Source organism: Sander vitreus, chromosome 7, assembly GCF_031162955.1.
Source record: "Sander vitreus isolate 19-12246 chromosome 7, sanVit1, whole genome shotgun sequence".
In the NCBI taxonomy this organism is placed as follows: domain Eukaryota; kingdom Metazoa; phylum Chordata; class Actinopteri; order Perciformes; family Percidae; genus Sander; species Sander vitreus.
Genome location: NC_135861.1, coordinates 24,592,879 through 24,616,268, shown reverse-complemented (window position 1 = coordinate 24,616,268; position 23,390 = coordinate 24,592,879). Strand labels below are relative to the sequence as shown.

The 23,390-nt window shown below is 41.0% G+C and overlaps 1 protein-coding gene across 1 annotated transcript; it reads right to left on the bottom strand.

Annotated features, from left to right (window-relative positions):
- Nucleotides 1-40: 40 nt before the first annotated feature.
- LOC144520217 (acidic mammalian chitinase-like) lies at nt 41-19,075 on the bottom strand. The gene is made up of 11 exons (XM_078253884.1): nt 19,051-19,075; nt 18,191-18,217; nt 17,842-18,040; nt 17,662-17,718; nt 16,610-16,775; nt 16,362-16,486; nt 16,147-16,270; nt 15,879-16,061; nt 15,638-15,754; nt 261-437; nt 41-55 (listed from the first exon to the last, which is right to left on the bottom strand). Exons 1-11 carry the CDS (start codon nt 19,073-19,075, stop codon nt 41-43), a joined length of 1,215 nt encoding a protein of 404 aa, XP_078110010.1.
- Between the last annotated feature and the right edge of the window lie 4,315 nt (nt 19,076-23,390).

Here is a 23,390-nt window from a genome sequence, read left to right as displayed (position 1 = left end):
GTGGTGGTAGTGGTTATGGGTGAAGGATTCTTAACAGTGGTCATGACTGGAACTCCTAGATTTAGAGACGTTTGTGGAAGAAAGGAATCACACATTGTAATGTACTGCTCATGATTATTGCATTGTATTAGTGAGCTTAACTACTGATATTTTACACAAGAAAACACACACATTTGCTCTCTATTTGATGATCCAGTTCTTACAGAGCTGTATAATATAAGATGATTATAGTGAATAAAATCTCATTAAACCGTCATTACCATTTTACTGAATAGGATAGACACTTCATAATCTTTGGGCTTGCCTGAAACCAGAAGACTATGCAGATAGCTGATGAGGGGGTATTTTCCCTGACCACAGAACTGCCCATTGAAATCATCCAGGTCCAGAGACCAGACAAAGACTCCTCCAAAGTTGTTTTCCTTTATGTAGTTGACCTGAGAGAATGCGAAATAAAAAGATCAACAGCTGAGGTCATAATAACACATGAACTGTTAAACTGGATTTGTGTCCTTTTTTGTAAAGAATGACGATCACTTAACAATTAGCTACCTTAGCATTAATGCTGTCTTTGTTGTCAAATCCAACCCACTGGTTTCCTGTGGTGCCATATGGAACTTTCTGTTCTTCAATCCAATTGACTGTTTTTCCTTAAGACAAACCTGAAAGAGGGTCAGATGTCAAATTTTCATCCAACATATAAGCAGAATCAGAAACGTGGTAGAACATACACATTAAAATCTGTATGTATAATTACACGATTGATTTAAACAAATTAGTTTCCAATTTTACCTCATAATAGGACCAGAAGCCTGCCTCCATGGTGTAACTGCCTGCATAGCCAGCACCACTGAATGGTGCTCCAACCTTACTGGATGTAGAGGACAGGGTAAATGTTCGCCCATATGCGGCAAATCCCAAAATTAGTTTTTCAGCAGGAACCCCCTGGTCTTGCCAATACAATGCATAGTCCTGAAATGTGGAATGAATTATAGCTTATGGTTATTGTGAGCAACAATTCCTACAGTATGTATGTAGCTACAAACTGTTAATGATAATCACGATTATTTTGATCAATATTGATTTTTATTTTTTATTTTATTGTCACATAGGCTAATTATAAGTGCTTTCACATCCATATAGTGTTACATTCCTGCCAATACATCCATATTGAGCATCCATATTGTGCTACATTCCTCCTTTGTTGAAGGATACTATGAAGGAGTATGCCATTTCAGCTGTTGTGCGACTGCTTTCCAGACATGCGCGTTTGCCGTGAAAAGATACAGGCGACGCAATTTTCTGTTCACGTTAACGGCGCATGTTAGAATCCGGTGCCAATATTGCACCGGTGCCCGGTATCTACTGGACGAAATAGCAACGCGGATTTCAGTGCCTCATTACGGTGCCACTTAAATGTCTGTGTTGCGCTCTGATGCTCCAAAACGGACATTATAGGCAACAGAAACATTGCTGCATGTCACGCTAGTAAACCCTAATAACATGTTACACAGCAGGTAACGTTAACCTACATTAGCTATTGTAGTAACTGGATTAAATACGGCTAAAATGCTGACAGCTAAACGGTGTAGTGTGACTGTATTTCACTGTAGAGGATTCCAACAGCGGGACCTACAACAGTCTGCCGCTAAAGCTATGAGCTAAAAGACACAAACTAGCACTGGTCACTGCTGTTGTCTGAAAAACAACACAGACGGGACAAAATGTTGCGTTTACTGGTAAACTGTTAAACCTTGTGAACGACTCATGACCGACTGCTATCTGTTGTGGAATTTTCCTCACGTTACTCTGTCCTCTGTGACTGTCTACATCTAAAACTAAGCTGTGCGGTGCAGGGAACAACTCTGATTGGCTCATGGAGGCACGTGATCAGTAGTTTACGGAGCTTTGAAAAAAAACGGAATGACACATTTTAAATATCGCTCGATTTTGAATTTGTGAATTGAATGGGAATTTGATCGTGGAAAGCCCAAATTGTGATCGTGATTAAAATTCGATTAATTGTGCAGCCGTACTACAAATCCATATTTTCTGAGTACATAAACCGTTTATCACAAAGAATCCCCTTATTAGATCTAAATAATAACTAAAAGTATATACAGCACTGTAAGATAAAAGTCCCAAGTCTCTGGATTGTGTCACTTAGTCTGTTGTACCTTTCTGTTAACACGCCTTTGGAGCTTTCTCAATAAGTTCACAATAAAAGCATTCTGTTATTATTTATACCCCTTTTTAGACTAACCCAGTAGTCAGTGCCTAACAGATCTAAAAATGTTTGTTCTTTCTATAGTCACTGTCAGTTCTTCTCTCGCAGACTGGCAGAAAGATCACAAAGGGGCTTTGGTATGCCATTGTTGTGTTAGGCATGATTAAATAGTCACTGCTGACTACTGGTATTACTACACTTTGGCTTTGTTGGCATAGACCCTTTTATATAAAGATGATGCAACCTAAAACGTATACTACTTACAAATGGCAAGCCACATGTGTTTCACTGACTGCTACGGCCCACTGGCATAGTAACATTCAGAACAGGTAGTTCATCCTCTTAGAAAACATGTCAGGTCAAAGATATTCAAAGGGCTATAAATAATATTGCTAAACACAATTGGGAAAATGATACATTGCAACAAATTCAGTTTAAATTAAACTTGGTTTCTGAAATTGATATATTGCATATATATTTATTATTATTATTATTATTATTATTATTTATAATTAGGGCTGTCAAAATAACGCGTTAATTTCGATTAATCTGAGAAAAAATAACGCGTTAAAAAAAATAACGCAGATTAATCCATTCCATATTTGACGTTTGACCCGGAGCCGTTCTAGCCACCATTCGACTGTAAAATGAAGGCGAGACGAGAATGTGCTGCCTGGATCATTAATTGGAACATTTACTTGTAAAAATCTTCTTCCTGCCAACCCTGGCTACCGAAATCTGGTGCCACTGATATGTCTGCACTTCTCTCTGCTGCTCTGAAACAGATGATACAGGCAACACAAACACCGCTGCACGTGACGCTAGTTAACACTATACTCGACAGGAGCTAACGTTAGCCTACCGCTAGCTAGTAGCTGTATTAAACACGGTTAAAATGCTGACGGCTAACGCTAAACGGTGTAAAGTTTGACTGTTTTACTGTAGAGGATTCAACACCGGTATGTAACAATCTGGAGCTGCCGTCGGAAAAACAACACAGACGGTGCGTTCAATGAAACTGGTAAACTACAGCCTCGTGGTGCATTTGAAGTTATTGTAAATGTCCTTTACCATCTGGTGGTTGTTTTTGTCGTTCAACAGCAATTTACTAGTGAAATAAGTTATTGTTATACATTATTATTAAACATTTAATTTTGACCATATGGCCTTAGCAATAAACAAGCCGTTCTTTAATGTCACCAACTGTTGTTTAGTACCCTTTTTTTTTCTTTTTAGGCACCGTTAATTATGTATGCGATTAATTAATCACAGAGTATGTAATTAATTAGATTACATTTTTTAATCGACTGACAGCCCTAATTTATATATTATATATAGGGCTGTCAGTCGATTAAAAAATGTAATCTAATTAATTACATATTCTGTGATTAATTAATCGCATACATAATTAACGGTGCCTGAACCAATACTTTTTAAGAAAGTAAGAAATGTCCGGTAAATGTGCTCAGAGTTAGAGTCTTATGAATCATGAAACGTTTTCGAACCAATTGGGCAATGTACACTCAAGTTACACCCACTTCCTGTTTCGATGGTGAAACGCACAAAATGGCCGCCCCGCCACGTCCATGCCCTATGACGAAAGGTTTTTCTTTTTAGAACTTTTCATCTTTAATGTCTTAAGATGGCACAGACCAAATTTGAAGTTGATCGGATGAAATCTCTAGGAGGAGTTAAAGTATGACATGTGGAAATGGCCAAAATCGCACTAATTTCGAACATTCAATTCAAAATGGCGGACTTCCTGTTGGGTTTAGGGTATGGCTCCCATGGCATTTTTTGTACGTTGTGCCATGTTACATATGTTTACCAAGTTTCGTTAGTCTACGTTAAACGTACTGCAGGGGCTCAATTTTGTAAGTTTTGTAGGGGGTGCTAGCGAGCCATTTTTGTGGGCCTATTCCCGAAACCCTTAAAATACGTACATTTTCACCAGACTTGATGCGCCTGCCAATTTTGGTGGGTTTTTGAGTATGGTAAGCCCCTCAAAAAGGCAATTCATTTGCTGTAATAATAATTCCTTCAGTTCCAATAGGGCCTTCACCGCTATCGGCGCTCGGGCAAATGTTACAAAGTTCCATTTCAATTTATCCTTTCTGGGTGTAGTCCTTCTGTCGTCAGCAGGATGTGGGGGTTGCTTCATGCACACCAGTCCAGCAGAAGTCTGGTTTCACTCCAGATACGAGTAAAACCGGAACTCATCATTCATCTCATCAACTTCATCATGACATGTCGTCGTCCTTTCCCACCTTCTTCGTGACCTGACCGAGCCCCTAAACACACACATTCCTACATACATTCCTATTTCCTGCCATTACTGGCCTCTCACACAGAAACACACAATCATCATGATAAACTTTAACATCCTATATGGCATCACCCTCTCTTCTCTCCCTCAAACTTTTATCCTAACCTCACAGGGGTGTGACCTCTAGCAAGCTTAACCTTCTATGCGTCAGTGACATTCCATTGAACCACTACCTAAATGACTGCACACAGCCTCTTTTGCAACGTGCACAAATATAACTAACTGCTAATATTCTATAATCATGTCTACAATAATAGAAATATCTTTCACCGCCCATGTAAACAGGTTAGAGCAGCCACAGAGCCTGCGTGAGAAGCACAGATCAGGCTTGGCTCATCTAGTGATTTGGGGTGTTGCCTTTTTCTATGGTGCGGTGCAAAAATAGACAGTGAAAAAGATCTGTTGAAAGTTATATTGACATACCAGCAAAATTATACCTTTTTTAATAATATATTAGAATATCTCACAGACATAAAAATAATATATATTTTTAAACTCCTAACATTTCCATTTTGTGTCAAATTAAAACCCCTCTAGCCTTTCTGTGGACAGAATCTTAACCTTTTCTGTCCAAAATGAAAATAAACATTTGTAATGAAATAAATGGATGTCGCGATCGCAACAATTCATGCAAATTCAACCAATTACCGTGAATTCGGTGTGACTCGCATTTTTGACCAATCACCACAACTTTACCACAAATTTGACCAATAACCGGAGTTTCCTGCGACTTCAACCAATCACAACAGTCCCACTTGCCAGACTCTGCGTCAGTATGTGACGCTGAGAGCCACTGACCAAGTGGGAGTGAGAACAGGTTGACGTAACACACGTACGTCGCCAAATGAATTTCCTTGTTTCTGATATGAAGACAAGACGTGTGACTCGAACATTTCACATTTACCAACAAAACGTACAGCGAAAGACATTACAGACTGTCCTGCCAACCTGTATACATTTTAACATCAATGTACGCTGTAACAATGTTTCACTCTTAAGTCGCTGAAAGCTGCTGCTGTTTCAATCCTGTCGGCTGTCGGCTGTCTGCAGCGGGCGGAGGGCGGGGCTGCTGCTCAGTTCTCCCCGCGACTGACGTGCGCACACACGGAGATGAGACGTACACAATGACCTAAATTGAGGACAGCTACGCTGGTTGTTTTTAAGTGCAATGATAAGTTAAATTCCAATAAGTAACGTTACTTTATCAAACTGTATGAAAGTGTGTCCCAGCCCAGGCTAGGATAGGGAATTAACTAGCAATGTAAAGATCAACAAGCCACTGACAAATATGTTTAAATTTGTTTCATTCAATAAGTTATTATTTTTGTCCTAAATCCACCAGCCATTTTCATATTATACCAGGGGCGCTGCCAGGAATTTTGGGCCCCCACTGTGCAGCTGTTGTCACCACATCTCTAGGACCTTACTGTCCCATCAAAAGCTTTACATAACTCTAATTAAAGGCTTGACACTGTCTTGCTTCTTGTAGTTCAATACAGTTAATATTGTCTGTATCTTACCTGCAGGCTCAGGTAAGCTACTCACTGTTTCCAACTGTCCAGCATCCAGTACAGACAGTAGGTTATTGTTTTTTTTAATTTTATTTCATAATGATCATTATGTGAGAAAATAATTGTTATTAATGGGTTTGAATTTCTGTCAATAAATATTTAATTTTCTTTTTTGTAATGGTAAAAAGAGCAAGAGAGACAGAGAAATCTTCACAGACTCCCTGCAATGATGTTAACTGGCATGTCATTGAACACAATGTTGATCACCTTCTTCACTGGGACAGGGAGGGGCACAGTTAGGGGGAGACTGGGGTGCTGCTGACTCATCTGTTAAGTCTGCTAAAATATCTTGCTAAACGTTTCCCTGCACTGATTAAATGGTGATTAAATGTAGGCTAACACTAGTCTGTAGCTAGCTATCTCATTTCACTATGGACAGCCAACAGGTTAATACCACTCACAGACTATAGGCTACCCACCTTTCTTGGTGAAAAACTGGGTTACAGTTTGACACCCTTTCTCTTTCCTCTCTCTTTTCTCTCTTTCCTTTTTTGAAAACCAGATTTTGATTTAACGTTACTTGGTAACATTGTGGTCACTGTAGTAGCATCTACTGACTGCAACTAAACACCGGGCGTTTCCCAATACGAAGAATGCAAAGAACAGACTTGTGTTCTTGGGGAGAACGTTCTTGCTAGTTGTACCTGGAAGAATGAACTCGCAAGTTCACAAGCACAGAAAACACTGTTAAAAGTTTGAGACGATGCGTTCTTCCCGTTATTGCTCAACACCCCCAGCACAGAGGCTACCTGCATGGCTCCAAAATAACAGCTAGAAATAAAAACCACCACAATATAACCACTTTGTATTAAAACAATCTCCGGACAAGAAAACCTCATCATGCTACAACTATTGCAATAATATTGAAAAATAAAACTTATTGAGCTTTAATTTATTGTTTATGGTTTAGCTCAAACACCCCTTACTTATTCAAAAGAGTGGAACATGATCCCTACTATTATTAGTGTATGTCAGTTTAAATAAAAAAATAAGTATGCCTATGCACTAGTGCGTCCTATGTGTTCATGATCGTGATCATTTCTATATTATTGTAGTGCACTGTATATGCCCAGGGAGATGGAAATTAGCAATTCAAATTATAAAGCTTGGTGTCAATACACCAAAAAATATGAACTAAATACTAAATTGGGAAGAGAGAAGAGAAACGGGTATATCTCTCTCCCCCGCCTCTGCCTGCTGCGCTGTGGAGTTTAACTCCGAAAAGACAGTTAACCACAGGTTCCCGTTAATCTTATGATGGACGTGTTGTGATATTTAAACAAACGATCCGTCAACGGCGAAATAAAAACCTCTTATTTACGGGACCGGTCTAAAAGACCTCCGGCTTCCAGCAGGGTCTCTGAGCGTGACTATCCGAGCGACGAGCTAGCGGCCCCGGCAGGCGCAAGCTGGCGGCCGCCTCACTTCATGGAGCTCCGAAAACTCAGAAAACTTTGGAGCAAATTGTCAATTCGGCAAAGATTTGCGCAAGACTGCCTATATTCTAAATGTAAACCGTTCATTTCTCGCCTAAAATGTTCTCAGAAGTGAATTTAGTGATGAATAAGATGGCGAAAATAGTTTTTGGGCTGTCTATGTACCGGAAACCCGACCATCATTGAATGCCGAAATGAATGTTGGGATACGGGTGCTGCGAAGTTCATACAAGTTACCAACCAATGCATCCTCGGTAAAATGGGCGTGTCAAGAACATTTCCGGGAATCTTAACTGTTCTTGGTGAATGTCAGTACCCGATCCGTAACGCCTGGAAGATCCGTTCTGCGTATGCGCACAATTCAGCGCATGCGCAGACACTCGACGTGTTTTACGACACTGCCTGATCAGTTCTACGCTTGCGCAAACACCGGCAAACTTCACAGCTCTATGCACGCATTGGCGTAAGGATGTTTGGACATTTCTGGTTACCAGTAGAAAACATTAGACAGTGACAGTAGACCGTTATGATGGCAGAGATAAAGTTTACAAGGTGTTTGATGGAGTTGCCTAAAGTATCTGTTAATGATATACGGAGGGTCGTCCGGCCATCCAGTACAACACCATGTAGCAAATTAAATAAAGGCTTCAAATTTTACGTTTCATCATTTCTTTGCAACTTTGAAGGTAATTTGCTAACGCTAGCTAGCCTGAGCTAGAAGCCTTGCTTTGGTGTTTTAAGTCATGACTCCGTCCTGCTTCAGGTTAATCATGCTTCAAATAAAGTTTAAGCATGTGTATACCTCTCACTTCATGTGTTTGTACTTCGATGAAAGTATCAGGTAAAAACAGGGCTACAAATGAGATCTCTGTGAGAGACCAGCAAACTCCTAGCAAACCATTATGTAGCTCAATGCTGGACATTTCACCCCAAATTCCGGTCACTTTACTGTATTTGGTTTAGAAGCCTTTATTGGTGATTTTTTTTTATGGTACAAAGTCCTGCTACATACGTACATATATAGCTAGCTATATATGCTCCGCTATGTCGCGTTAGCATGCAACTATAATAGTTAGCATGCAGCTATAATAGTTAGCTATGAGTATGCTAACGTTAGATTGTAGTGGAACGAAGCAGCACTTTCTAACGTCAAAAATCGCAGATAAAGGCTTCTGAACCAAACACTACACAATCGGACATGTTTCAGCAGGAATGTGACTCGGAATTGGGGAGAATTTAAACTTTAGAATTTTAAACTATAGTGGTATACAGCAGTGGTGGCTGGAAGAGCTGTCATCCCGTCTTCAAAAGGACACTTATGTACGTTTACACTGTCTTCATGCTTTGGACACGGTGTTTCATGGAGCCTTAAGATTCATCACAAACTTAAAATCTCATACTCATCACTGTTTGCTGTACTCTCGGGTCAAGTGGTTCTCCCTCTCAATCAGGCGTTGGATGCACTGGCATCTTTTTATTTATAAAGCGGTATTAGGACTGCTTCCTTATTATCTGAATGCTTACATCCTCCCGAGGTCTGCAGGGACATATCACTTGCGTTCACAGGATCTGTTTTTATTGTCAGTCCCTAAAGCCCGCACTGACTTTGGTAAAAAGGCTTTTTATTTTGCAGCACCATGGAATGGAATCAGTTTCAGAATGAACTACAGTTGAAGGAGTTGGTCTCTTTTTATTCTTTTAAAGGCTTTTTAAAGGATCTTGCAGAAAGGCAGTCTGTCTGTCATTGTTTTTAAATTGATTTAGGACCCAGATTTCTCTTTATGATGACATTGTTGTTTGAATATGATGACTGAAAGTGTGTCTATGTTTTTAGTTGTTATTGTCTTTGTATTTATTTGAAACCACGCTGCTGTCACTTGCCAGGACACTCTTGTAAAAGAGATTTGTAATCTCAAGGAGTTTTTTTTATCCTGGTTAAATAAAGGTTTGAACGAATGGAAAAAAAACTGGAAGAACTGGATGAAAAGTGTTGAAAACAGTCTCCACTGATAAATAACACACTGGCTAACTTGGAAATGGAAATTCTGAACCACCCCTTTAAGTGCTTGAGAGGCCGGCTAATTTGATAATGCAATAATAATTGGCTGTTTGCCATCACAAAGTTGAGGGTCCGAACATAGATCGACAAGTAAATCAAGAGCTGTTCCTTCCAGCTCAGCTCCCCCCTAAGAAAATAGGCCAGTACATGGATGGGAGGCCATAGCCACTAACCCTTTGTGTACACAGTTACAAATTGATGAAAGTATATACAGTATAACTTACTATATGTGACTTCTATGTGACCCACCATTTGTTAATAAGAATAAATATTACCATGGATGGTGAAATTATACATGTGCAACTCTTTATTTACTTGGAAAGTTACAGCAGATGGTAAACACTTTTTGGGTTTGTGTAGCTCCCACTGACCTTTCCTAATTAAGGGTTTCCAGAACCTGGATGTGTGGTAGTTGTGGTAGGTAGAGTTTTTGTAGTTGTGGTCCATACCCAAAACTCAGCTAGTTGAGGGTCTGAACATAGATTGAATACTAAATCAAGAGCGTTTCCTTCCAGCTCACCTCTCTCTTTGCCACAGCAGTCCGTCACTGCTGATGCCGCCCCGATCCCCTGGATGACGTCACACTGGAAAAAACTGGTCATTGAAAAAATAACATTCCACAAGCACTCTTAAGTGGAATAAAACAGTGACTATACAAATCCCACCTGGGGCCTCATTTATAAAACTGTGCGTAGATTCTATTCTGAAAGATTTTGTGTGCCAAAAAGTCAGAATTTTTGTACGCAAAAACAAAATCTACTAAACACAAATTTTCTTACTTTTTGTTCCAAGTTTATTTCTTCATTAAAATGCAGGTATACTAAAGTAATAGATAAAAAATTCCAACAGGCTTTTCCATAAGTGCCTTCTTGTTTTTACAGTATATTTTGTCGTTTATCTAACAAACACCTGATAAACAAAAACAACCAACATAGAACAACCAAATATAGAAAACAAAATAAAAAATAAAATAGGCCAGTACTTGTTTGGGAAACTTGTGGTATTTTATTATTAATAACAATTATTAACTTATTAATAACAATTATTAACTTATTAATTAAGTTATATTCATTTGTATTTATGTAGATATACAGTATATAACTATATGCAATATGCACATCTGTGTCCTTATGTAGGACAAATCTCACGCAATGGCTAAATATAAATCAACAAAGAACAAACCCATGACATGGATACGCAACAACCATATAATTAAGTAAGGTATGTCAGATAAAATGATGGCAATGAAAAAAAAACAAGAACATAAACACCGAACTGGTTTAGATATACCTACAATTAACAGACAGCAACAGGAAAACAAGTGTATATACAGTACAAGTTGTATTATGTATATGTATAATAAAAATAATATTGGATGGGTGGATATTATTATATCCATTGTCATGGATGGGAGGACATTGCCACTAACCCTTTGTACACAAAGTTACAAATTGATGAAAGTATATAGACTATGTGACTTCTATGTGGCCCACCATTTGTTAAGAATAAATATTATCATGGATCGTGAAATTATACATGTGCAACTCTTTATTTACTTGGATAATTACAGCATCTGCAGTTTTGTTCAAAGACCAAACCTGCTGGGCAACTTATAATGAAGGCTTTGCCATCAGCACACTGGTAAAAACTGTTTGGGTTTGCAGGGTTGATGTAGTACCCATTAACATTTACTATGCAAGGGTTTCCAGAACCTGGAGTTGTGGTAGGGGGAGTTGTTGTGGTAGGGGGAGTTGTAGTTGTAGTAGGGGGAGTTGTGGTAGGGGGAGTTGTAGTTGTAGTAGGTGGAGTTGTAGTTGTGGTAGGGGGAGTTGTTGTGGTAGGTGTGGTAGCGGTAGGTGTGGTAGGGGGAGTTGTGGTAGGGGTGGGGGAGTTGTAGTAGGTGTGGTAGGGGTAGTTGTAGTAGGTGTTGTGGTAGGGGGAGTTGTAGTTGTAGTAGGTGAAGTTGTAGTAGGGGGAGTTGTAGTAGGTGGAGTGGTTGTGGTAGGGGGAGTTGTGGTAGGGGTAGTTGTAGTAGGTGTGGTAGGGGGAGATGTGGTAGTTGTGGTAGGGGGAGTTGTGGTAGGTGTGGTAGGGGGAGTTGTAGTAGGTGGAGTTGTGGTAGTTGTAGGAGGAATTATGGTAGGGGGAGTTGTAGTTGTAGTAGCTGGAGTTGTGGTAGGGGGAGTTGTAGTAGGTGTAGTTGTGGTAGGGTGAGTTGTAGTTGTGGTAGGGGCAGTTGTAGTAGGTGGAGTTGTGGTAGGAGCTGTGGCAGGTGGAGCCAGAAGCTAGGAAGGAGCCAGGAGCCAGGCAGGTGGTAGCGCAGGTGTGGCAGGGCAGCTGCAGCAGGTGGAGCTGTAGTCGTGGTAGGGAGCTGCAGAGGTGGAGCCAGTCAGTGGCAGGTGGAGCTGTTGCAGGGGAGCCAGTGGTTGTGGCAGGGCTGAGCCGTGGCAGGGGAGCTGCAGCTGTAGCAGGTGGAGCTGTTATGGCAGGGAGCCAGCAGGGGAGCCGTAGGGAGCTGCAGCAGGTATGCTGTGGCAGGGAGCTGCAGCAGGTGAGCTGGGTGGGCAGCGGAGCTGCAGCTGCAGCAGGAGCTGCTTCAAGGTGGCAGGTGCAGCTGTAGGGAGCCAGGTAGGAGCTGCAGTAGTGCACTGCGCAGGGAGGGAGCTGTAGCAGGGGTGGAGCTCAGGCAGCTGTAGCTATGGCAGGGGAGCTGTAGGTTGCAGCAGCTGGAGCGCAGCTGTGGTAGGGGAGTTAGCTGCAGCAGGTGAGTGGTTGTGGCAGGAGGAGCCAGGCTGGTGGCAGGAGGGCCAGGCAGGAGGGCCAGCAGGTGAGTGGCTGTGGCAGGAGGAGCCAGGTGGTGGCAGGAGCCAGGTTTGCAGAGACTGTGGAGCCAGGGAGGGCTGACAGGCTGCAGCAGGTGGAGCTGTTGCAGCAGGGAGCTGCTGTGGCAGGTGCAGAGCTGGTAGGGTGTGGCAGGGCCAGGCAGAGAGAGCTGCAGCTGCAGGCAGGGTGGAGCTGCTGTGGCAGGGGAGCCAGGTAGGGAGCCAGGTCTGCAGTAGGATGAGCCAGGCAGGTGGTGCACTGCAGGTGTGGCAGGCAGCTGCAGCAGGTGAAGCCAGCAGGGAGCCGTGGTAGCTGCGCAGGGGAGCCAGCAGGCATGCCAGGCAGGGGAGCTGCAGAGGTGGAGCCAGGTGGCTGTAAGTCAGTGGTAGGGGAGCTAGTCAGTAGCCGTAGCTGGAGCCAGAGTCAGGGAGCTAGAGCCAGGCGTAGCTGCAGGGGAGCCAGTAGCCTGTAGCAGGCAGGAGTGGGCTGCGGTAGGAGCTGTGGCTGCAGGCAGGAGTGGCCAGGGCAGGGAGTGTGCTGCAGCAGGTGGAGTGGCTTGCAGGAGTGAGCCAGGTTGTGGCAGGAGTGAGCCACAGGCAGGGAGGGCTGCAGCCAGGCAGGTGGAGCTGCTTGCGCAGGGAGCCAGCAGGCAGGCAGCTGCAGCTGTGCAGAGGTGAGCTGCAGCAGGGGGAGTCGCAGTGAAACGCAGCCAGCAGCAGGTGGAGCTGCTGTGGCAGGGGAGCTAGTGCAGAGGATGGAGCCGTGGCAGGTGTGGCAGCAGCCAGTGTGGCAGGGGTAGCTGCAGCGTGAGCTGGGCTGCAGCCAGGGAGCCAGCAGGTGAGCTGTAGCGTGGCAGAGCCAGGCACTAGGGCAGGGGAACTGTGCAGGTGTGGCAGGTGGAGCCAGTTGCAGCAGGAGCGCAGCAGCTGTGGCAGGGGGAGCCAGGGGCAGTGCAGGTGAGCGTAGCTGTGGTAGGAGCTAGGTGGCAGAGGAGCTGCAGGTGGAGCCAGGCAGGTAGGGGAGCCAGGTGCGGTCGTGGCAGTGGGCAGCTGTAGCAGCAGGGAGTCAGTAGCAGGTGGAGCTGCAGCTGCAGCAGGGAGCCAGGTGCGAGTTGCAGGGGCAGCTGTGGCAGGTGTGGCAAGGAGCCAGGCAGGTGAGCTGTAGCTGCAGGGTAGGGGAGCCAGGCCGTGGCAGGGGAGCCAGCAGGTGAGCTGTAGCTGTGGCAGGAGCCGTAGCCAGGCAGGTGGAGCAGGCAGGGGCAGCTGTGGCAGGGTGGCAGCGAGCGAGCTGCAGCAGGTGAGCTGCAGCTGTGGTAGGGGAGCCAGGTTGTGGCAGGGGGCAGCAGTGAGTGGAGCCAGCCAGGTAGGGGAGCTGTGGTAGCTGTGGCAGGATGAGCAACGGCTAGTGGCAGGGAGCCAGCAGCGGTAGCAGTAGCTCAGGCTGTGATAGGGACCTGTGGCAGGGCAGGTGGCAGGGGAGCTGTAGCTGCAGCAGGTGGAGCTGCAACTGTGGCATGGGTGAGCTGCAGGCAGCTGAGCCAGCAGTGTGCAGAGCTGTTGCAGCAGGTAGCTGTAGCTGTGGCAGGGGAGCCAGCAGTGGCAGGCAGTAGCAGAGCTATTGCAGCAGGTGAGCTGCAGCAGGTGGAGCTGTGGCAGGGGAGTCTTTGGCTGCGAGGGGAGCTAGCTGCAGCAGGTGAGCTATGGCAGTGGGAGCCGTAGCTGTGGCAGGAGAGCTGTAGCAGGTGGAGCTGTGGCAGAGGAGCCATGGTTGGGCTGTGGCAGGGGGAGCTGCAGGTGCAGTCGTAGCAGGTGTGAGTGGTAGCTGTGGTAGGGGGAGCCAGGTCTGTGATAGAGCTGCGCCAGGTGCAGTAGGGGTAGTTGTAGTAGGTGGAGTTGTAATTGTGGTAGGGGGAGGTATTATGGTTGTGGTAGGGGGAGTTGTAGTTGTGGTAGGCAGAGTTGTTGTAGTAGGTGGAGTTGTAGTTGTGGTAGGGGGAGTTGTAGTAGGTGGAGTTGTGGTAGTGGGAGTTGTGGTTGTGATAGGGGGAGTTGCGCTAGGTGTGGTAGGGGTAGTTGTAGTAGGTGGAGTTGTAGTTGTGGTAGGAGGAGTTGTGGTTGTGATAGGGGGAGTTGTGGTAGTAGGGCCAGGAAAACCTAAAAGAATGAGAGTCAGACAATGGTTAATTGCTCTTTAACCCTGTAATTCATCACATCATATTTTTATACCACTGAGCATAACTGCTGAGATGTCTTAAAACAAAGAACATACATAATTGTAATAAATAATAAAATGTATTATTACACAGCATTGTTTAATATTTGATTCTGATTGGTCAATTACGGCCTTATACGTTCTGTTATTTCTGTGTAACAGACCATTGGTATGTATAACAGACCATTGCCATGGATGGAGTTCTGATCATTGATTTTTAAATCAATATGTGTGCTCATATAGAGCTCATACCATTGATCAACAAATCATAAAGGGAAAGAGAGGAAACTGGTATCGCTAAGAGCTGTAATGGCAACAGTGCAAACAGAGTAATAGTTAGCTCCATGTTAAGTTCCTGGCTTTTGCCAGAGAGCCATGCTCATCAATGATAAAATGAACCGTCCCAACCAGGATGCAGGCATTATCAGCAGGTAACCTCTGTATGAATAGCTGTGTAATAAGAAATATTATAAGCATGATAATGTAGATTGAGTCAGTCATTATTGCAAATTGAACCCTTTCAAGCTTATTCAAGACCCTTCCACTTTGCGGCAGGTTATCATCCTTTCAGCGTTCTAACTCACTATAATGGCCGGCTCACTATACATTATCCCTTACATTATGTAAATCAAAGGTAATTACATTAATGCTGATAGCAATAAATCAAATGCACAAAAAAACTCCACTGTATGACAGAATAGAAACATTTTGCATTTTGGTTACCTGGAACCAGGAGAGTATGCAGGTGGCTGATGAAGGGATTGTTGCCAATTTTACAAAATTGCCCACTAGTGTCATCCAAGTCCAGAGACCAGACAAAAGCTCCTCCAAAGTTGTTAGTTTTTAGGTAACTGACCTGAAAGCATGAACAAAACACTTAAACTGCTGATTTCATGTTCACAAAATATCTTTTTAACCAGATTTGTGGTCAACCAGTCATTTGCAAAGTTATTAAGCAATTGTTTGAATTAAACAGATGATTACCTTAGTATCAAGGCTGTCTTTGTTGTCAAATCCAACCCACTGATTTTCTGTGGTGGCATATGGAACTTTCTGATCAGGAATCAGATGGGTTGGAACCCCTTCAATATAAAGACAAGTCTGAAAAGAAGGGCCAGATGTCACATCTATAAATTCATTTGAACAAAGATTTGTCACCCCAAATACAGTTAAAGCAGTTGGCATATGAGGCAATTGCTATACATAGCACAGCTCGCAGTTTTACCTCATAAGTGGACCAGAATCCTTCTTCACCAGTGTAGCAGCCTTCTTCACCAGGACCATTGGCTGGTGCTCCAACATCACTGGAATTAGTGGAGAGGTCAAAAGCTCGCCCGTATGCCGCTAACCCCAAGTTTAGCTTTTGTGTAGGTGCTCCCTGGTCCCGCCAGTAGCGCATGGCAAAGTCCTAAAATGTAGAGAAAAATATAATAATTAGGATAAGAGGAAGTCTCTAAATAGAATGATGTTAAAATATAAATCCCTGTACTTACAGTGTTAAAGTAGGATTCGTTTCCAGTGTCTTTGGATCCCTGGTATAAGGGACTGTGATGTCCTGTGACATTTTCCCAGGGGCCATGAAAGTCAAATGTCAGCACATTGATGAAATCCAGCTGCCTAATAAAATGCAGAGAAGAGCAGGTTCACCAAAACATGACAACATCTAATCATGTGTATAATGTCAAGAATTACATTAAATGTCATTTACGTGGCAATCTGTGCAACTTCATAACTGGCATCGATGGTTGCTCTCTCCGCAGAGACACTAGCAGTGATGATTAATCTGTCACGGTTAGATGCAGTTCCCTCAGCCACAAAGGCCTCTTTGAGTTCCTGTACAACACAGAAGCATGGTTCAGTCTCAGTCAAGTATAACATCTAATATTTTCATACATGCTATATACAGTATGGCATATTTCTGAGTCTCTGTACCAGAAGAAAAATAAAAAATCGTACTGTGCACAGCAGTGTGAATCTCCGCTTGTCCTGTGGTTGGCTTCCAGCTCCTCCGGGGTACCTCCAGTCAAGGTTTAGCCCATCAAACCCATTTCCTCTTAGTATTGTGATCGCAGACTGGATGAATGTTGTTCTGTTTTGTTGTTCTGCCACCATTGTACTGAATCTGGTACACATTTGAACAAAATGGTACTCTCAACAAGACAATCACAAACTGCATTTAAGGGCTCTAATTTGACATAAACACAAAGCAACACAAGGTTATGTGTTGCCAAGACAAATATACAGCCATAGGCAAATGGTCGGTTTGTCACTTGTAATTATGAATGATGATGAAAATGATCCACATAACTATAATGTACAGTTAATAACCTCATTATAAGTAATAAGTATTAAAAAGGGTAAAATAAAAACTCATCTTAAAAAGTTTTTCTATGGACCTTAATTGGTTTCATTCATTTTGTATCAGATTGAATGCAAATACGCAATGGTTTGCAACATAACACATTTATTTCATTTTATTTAATTGCATTTCTCTTTAGGCTTATGTTGTCACATAAACAAAATTAAATGAAAATAATGAATACATGTATTTGTTATTTTTATTATGATCTTTTGTATTTATTATTAATAAATAAAGTTAAATATTTTAATGCAGACACAAATCCATTTTGTGTTTTGGCAGATAACAAAAATACTGACCACTTTTATGTAGACATATTTGTGTGATTATTTTCCAGCAACCTGCTTTTTTACAAATTCTGCTTGTTGAACTATTTTTTAATTGTTAGTATTTGCATTACTATGTAGTTACTAAAAAATGTCATTACATATTGTGTTTGTGTGTGCTGATTAATCATAACATGAAGTTATTTATGTAATCAAATACCAGCATCTCACCTTGTGCTACCTCATTGTATAAAACCATGCATGCTGTGCAAAGCACAAAAATACAGCATCAATTGGCAAAGCAAGTTTCATGGTCAGGAAAATACCAACATGTGTCTTTGCATTGCCACAAAAAAACTTTAATGTTCTTGTAAATAACTTACTTTTGTGTGTTGAAGGTCAAGCCACCCACTGCCAACAGGGTTTTGAGTAGTGGATTTCTGTGGGAGTATGACATTATATTAATGATTATTAAAAAAAAACACATTTCAACATTCATTCATTCATTCATTTATTTAGTCATTCAACACATTTCCACCATATGTATAGGCTAAAGCACTGACCTCGTTTTGAGTCTATTAAAGGACTGATAGTCTATGCTACTTGCAGTGCTGTTGACCAGCTCATTGTTGTTGATGTCAGAAAAGGCGTAGATCAGATGGGTACACTGGTTTGGATCGATATCTGAAACTGTGACCTTCCCGTACGCTGCTCTGTCTTCAGCCAAGCTGTTATAGTAACACACCAGCCTGGAGGATGACGCTAAGACATGGAAGGAAATCATGATGGTTTTAAAAGTCTCTGAATCAATTAATTATATCATCCTTTGTCTACCAACAATTGTTGAGTTTGGGACCTTATTTATCTATTAGTAAGACTGCTGATTATAATTAATGCATGTTATAAACTTACCCAAGCTGGCGATGATCAAACAGAGACCTTGAAAGTGACAGACTGGTTAGTATTTGGTTAAAAACGAAGCTTAAAGGTCAGTTCACCTACATTACAAATTTAAAAAACCCACATGTTTTCTCACTGACTTCTACTGGTTTATAGCATTACAGATAGATTTGGTTTTATTTGTCCAGGTGAAAGACATATTACTCTCTTAGATGTCTGCAGCCATAATGGAATTTTGTTTTATATTTTAAAAATTCAACTGGATAATCAACCCAGTGTAATTGGGACTGTGTTTCTGAAGACTTTCTAGTACATTTTCTAAGTGCAATTTTTTTTAGTCATAAGCACCACAAACCCAATTCTATTCACTCCCACTCCCCATCTTAAAGACAAAACATGGGTAAACAAAACAAAAACTATCTGCATGCTATGGAGGTGAGAACATGTGTTTTTGTGATTTGGGTGAACTGACCCTTTAAGGCAGAGATATTCAACAGGGGGTCCTCAGAGTTAGTGCAGAGGGGCCGCCAAATTGTAAAAAAAATAAAAATGATTAATTTACTAAAAAAAGTATTAATTTACACATTGAAGATACGTAAGGTAGCCACTATGGTAGCTATACCGTTAAGCTTAAGGATTCACTGCGTCTTCCACATGATGTAAATATATACAAATAAATAATATATTAATATCCAGTCATTTTCATCCATCCGGCCAAGTTTAACATGCAACTTAATTGTAAAAAATAGTTTAAAAAAAATAGTAATTAGTGGGTCCCTACTCTGTCTCTCTTTCAGCTAAGGGGTCCTTAGCCTACAAAACGTTGAAGACCCCTGCTTTAAGGAAACAATAACTTGACCAGTGTGCCTTACCTGCAGTTAGAGTGAGTTTGCACATGTTGTCACTATGTGGATAAGCAGAAGAAATAGAAAACATGTTTATTATGCACACACAATTTTCACATCTTTCATTTATTCCATGTCAGTACCCAAACTATTTGTTCTGTCAATGTCAAGTTATTTCTATCAATATAAGGTTTGCATTTTAAGAGTCAAAATACAAACTTATGAGTTTTACTAGCAGTCAAAGTTAGACGTCACTCTGAAAATCATACAGATTAAAATTAGACTACTGTAACAGGCTATTATTTTTTTTCTTTCATTTTCTATTCAGCATTTCTCACTATAATAGATTGTTTGTTTTTTTAACATTTGGGTTTTTAATTTATCAGTTTGTTGCCAAACAAAGTGTATTACTGGAAATTGAAAACTTTCAAACTGCAGCTTAAACCTGTTAGACAGTCAGTCTTTTTAATGTGGCTCATGATTATGTGTTTTCTATCATGTCATTTTAAGATGTTTTTCATCATAAGTGAGGCTGTTACAACCCTTGTAAAATTGTGTCACAGAGCAAGCTTTGAATTCACCTCTGAAATAAGTCACATTTCTTAATAATATAACTTGTATGTACAGATAATTTACAACATTAACAGCCGGGTAAATCGGGGACACAGCATTGTTTAAAAACAAATGTTTGGTAGTCCTATGATGGTAAATTTGTCATTTACAGACACTGATTACGTTGCCTAACTCTCACCGATTGGCAAAGGCAAACAGTATCAGTTAAGTGGCTACTGAATGGTGCCCTGCTATTTTAGCAGTTTTAAGACACTTGCCACTGTCATATGATGTAAATCTTGACACCTTGACATAAGCATTAAGTTTCATGGCGCATACAAAGTCAATATTGAATGTTGCACTGGATTCAGGAGTCTTTTTTTGTCCATTATTTAACCATTTCTCAGCCAAAAAGCCAGGTACAGTATGGATAACCAAAACATTTAAGGGATGTTTTTAAAGAGTTAATCTAGATAAACACTGAAGTTGTGATCCATCCTCATACAAGTCAAGATGATTTGTGTTGTGAAAAAAATATCGCATAGCAGGACAGTTATTACTCAGCATAGTTTAATTATCCTTTTTAGCAATGCTGATTTGCAAGTAGAGTGAGAATACTGGCAGGAAAACACACCTACAGTACTATCCCATAGTCAAACCCAAGCTCCTGCTGTAGAAATATTCAAAAAATATTTTCACTTTCGCTTTATCGGGTACAGTATTAACAACTGCTGCATTGTAAATCGGTCTTCAGTCTTGTTTCCAGCTCTGCATTGTGACTAAAGCACTTGCTTGAATATCAGATCACTTTTTTTATCATGTGTTTTTAACCCCATAGAAAATCTGATCAGATCAAGTCTGATCTGACTGAACAGGTTGGTTACTGTATGCTTATATTTAGATTAATTAAGACTTAAATGATCACATGTACAAAATTGGTACAACACAATAATATTAAAATGAGTTAAAACAAAAGAAAAAGTCTGTACAGTGCCTGCTGGTTCACTCACCCACATAACGTGTTTAGCTTGTGGGTTAGTGAGAGAGATTGAGCAGTTATAGTAATATACTGTACATAACAACAACAACTAAGAAATCATTTGAATTTGGTTTGTTAAAATCAGAGTAACAGGGATACTTACAAAGATAATGGTGAAAGAAGCTTACACTGTCTACTGTGACTGATGAATGACTGGTGGATGTGTATCTGCACTGTTTTAAACTGGGTAGAAAGCTGACAGGGTTTGGCAATTAATTAGGGTGGAGTAATTACTGCATTGCTGCAATGTCCTAAGACATACTGATGGAAACTGGTATAAAAGAACGTCAGCTTGTGCCATGCCCATTTGACTATAAATTGTATTGGCTGAAATAGCATGATACCATCATGGTTGTTCTGTCTGTTAAGAATGTTCTTTCACTCTTATAGGGGAATTAAGAACCCTGTATTCATCAGTATTAACTTGCACTGGAGATGGAGTCAGACCACTCAAAAACTGTCGATTTTGATAGATTAAGCTAAGTATTTATTAAAGAATGAAAAAAGGACAGTGGCAAACAAAGATTAATATTTTTTAACATAATATTTCACAATGCAAGCTGTCAGTTGCTTGCAATTACCTGCGTGAAACTCAAAATCTAAATTAAGTGACCCGAAAAATAGAAATACTTACCGAATATAATACAATAGCACTCCAATAATTCTGTGGTACTTTTTAAAGTATGTGTTTCTGAAAATTAGTGTAGAAAAAATAAATAAAAATAATATGCAGCAATGGTTTACTTTCAGACTTAAATCAGGGATTTTGCGGTTTCATGGTCAGCATCTTAAATCTCAGACCACTAGGACACCCCACCGCTATGATATATTTTGAGTTGTTAATCCAGCAAGTCTATATTTATGTCAGCCTTATTGAACTATACAGAGGAAAACACAGAAGTTACGACATTTCAACATACTATCAATAACAAGTTTTTCTTTTGCATGATCAATCAAAAGACTAGTTTTCAACTGTAGTTCTGAGCCAATTGCCAAGACTTTCGGTAATCACCAAATTTCAAATGTTTGAAACGACATCATGATGACGTAAGGTGTGTCAAATGATGGTAATTGTTAAAGACAAAGTAACAATACATGCACAGAACACAGATATAGTTAGTTGAAATGAACAACAACATCATTGTCATGTAAGGCACATCTAATTACACAGTTATTTAAAAATTCACCAAGAACACACCCACACAAAAGGTTAGCTTTAACAAAGAAGGCAATTATTGACATCACAAACAGCACTATTATCAAATAAGGCATGTCTAGAAACAATGTTGTAAGCAACCAAGCAAATAGCACACACACCCAAGTGTGTCAGAAACACCTACCTACCAGTTTGTTAATACTCTCTTTTGACAAACACTAGTAAAGAGTACTGTATTGACAAATATGGGCTGTAATGGAATGCAGTTGCAGCTGTTTTATATTACCTGTGTATTCTGTGTCTGTGCTGCTGATTTGGCAGGCTGATAAAAGTTGTCCACTCCTGTGATTCCTCTTACAAACTGGTGTGTGTTTACAGGGGCCCCCAAAGTGGAGTAGTGTGTTTTGATGGCTAACTAAATATTTTGGCTAACAGGCTAATATGCCACTGAATGATTGCTAAACTACCAGAATTTGATTACATTGTGTTACTTCATATACAATGAAACAGTGTGTTGCATGAGTATAGAATGTAATATATAGGTGAAAATGCAAGCCAAGGGAATTGTGTATATAGGGCTGCCACAATCATTAATTTTAGTATCTGTTTTGTATGAACCTGTTATTGTTGGGACAGCAAACTGAATAGGGAGCTGTAACAGCTGTAACAAAATAGTTCTGCTGACTGTGGTGTTTATTCTCTAAGAATGGTAGTATTACCAGCTTTTTCATATTTCATATTATTCATTGTTGAAAACTGTTGTTGGAGTAATATGATAAACAAATCATGGGCATGTACTTTCACTGAGTATAGTCCACAGAGTCTTACAACAGGGCTCCAGAGTGCGACCATTATTTTAACTACTAGCGACTAAACATTTTTATTGGTCGCACTGGGGCACCTGACAATTACCAGGTCTGTCTCTGTGTGCAGCAAATTTTTTTACCCAACCGCATGTGTAAAACCGTACCCTGTACTCCTCGAGCGACATGAAGATAACAGATTTTTCTTAAGAAAAATGGTGCAGTGCCCGTCACACCTGTCCCCGGCCTAAGGAAACTCTACTACCTGTCTTTTCTGTCCCCAGTAAGATGCCTAATTCTGACCAAACATCTTCAGTTGATATGGCCTCATCTGACTCTGAGCCTGAGCAAGAGCCTACCACATACAAAAAGGCCTGAATATACAGTATGCCTTTTGCAAATAATAGCTTGTCCAATTACCTCTCATATATGATAAAAGGGCCAACATTATGATTTGCATTTATTGCAATGAGTGTGGCCATATCATGGCTAATAACAGTGCATTGATGGTAACAGTGATTGTACTGTGAGCAGTAAGCAGTCCCTGAGTGCAGATGAAAAACTCAAAGGCTTTTTACACTGCAGAGTAGTTTAATGAAGTGAAGCGAATAAAGAAGGTGGCTCTGATGTCAAGAAATGTTAGACAAACAAGTTTTGCTCTTTCTCTTTTCAATGAGTGCCAGTTAGGCAGCTTGTTTCCACAAGCATATTGTGTATTTTATCTAAAAAGAACCTGATGAAAAAGAACAAACATAGAACAACCAAACATAGAGCTAAACCAACTAAACAAAATGTGGCAAAATTTGTCTGGGAAAAG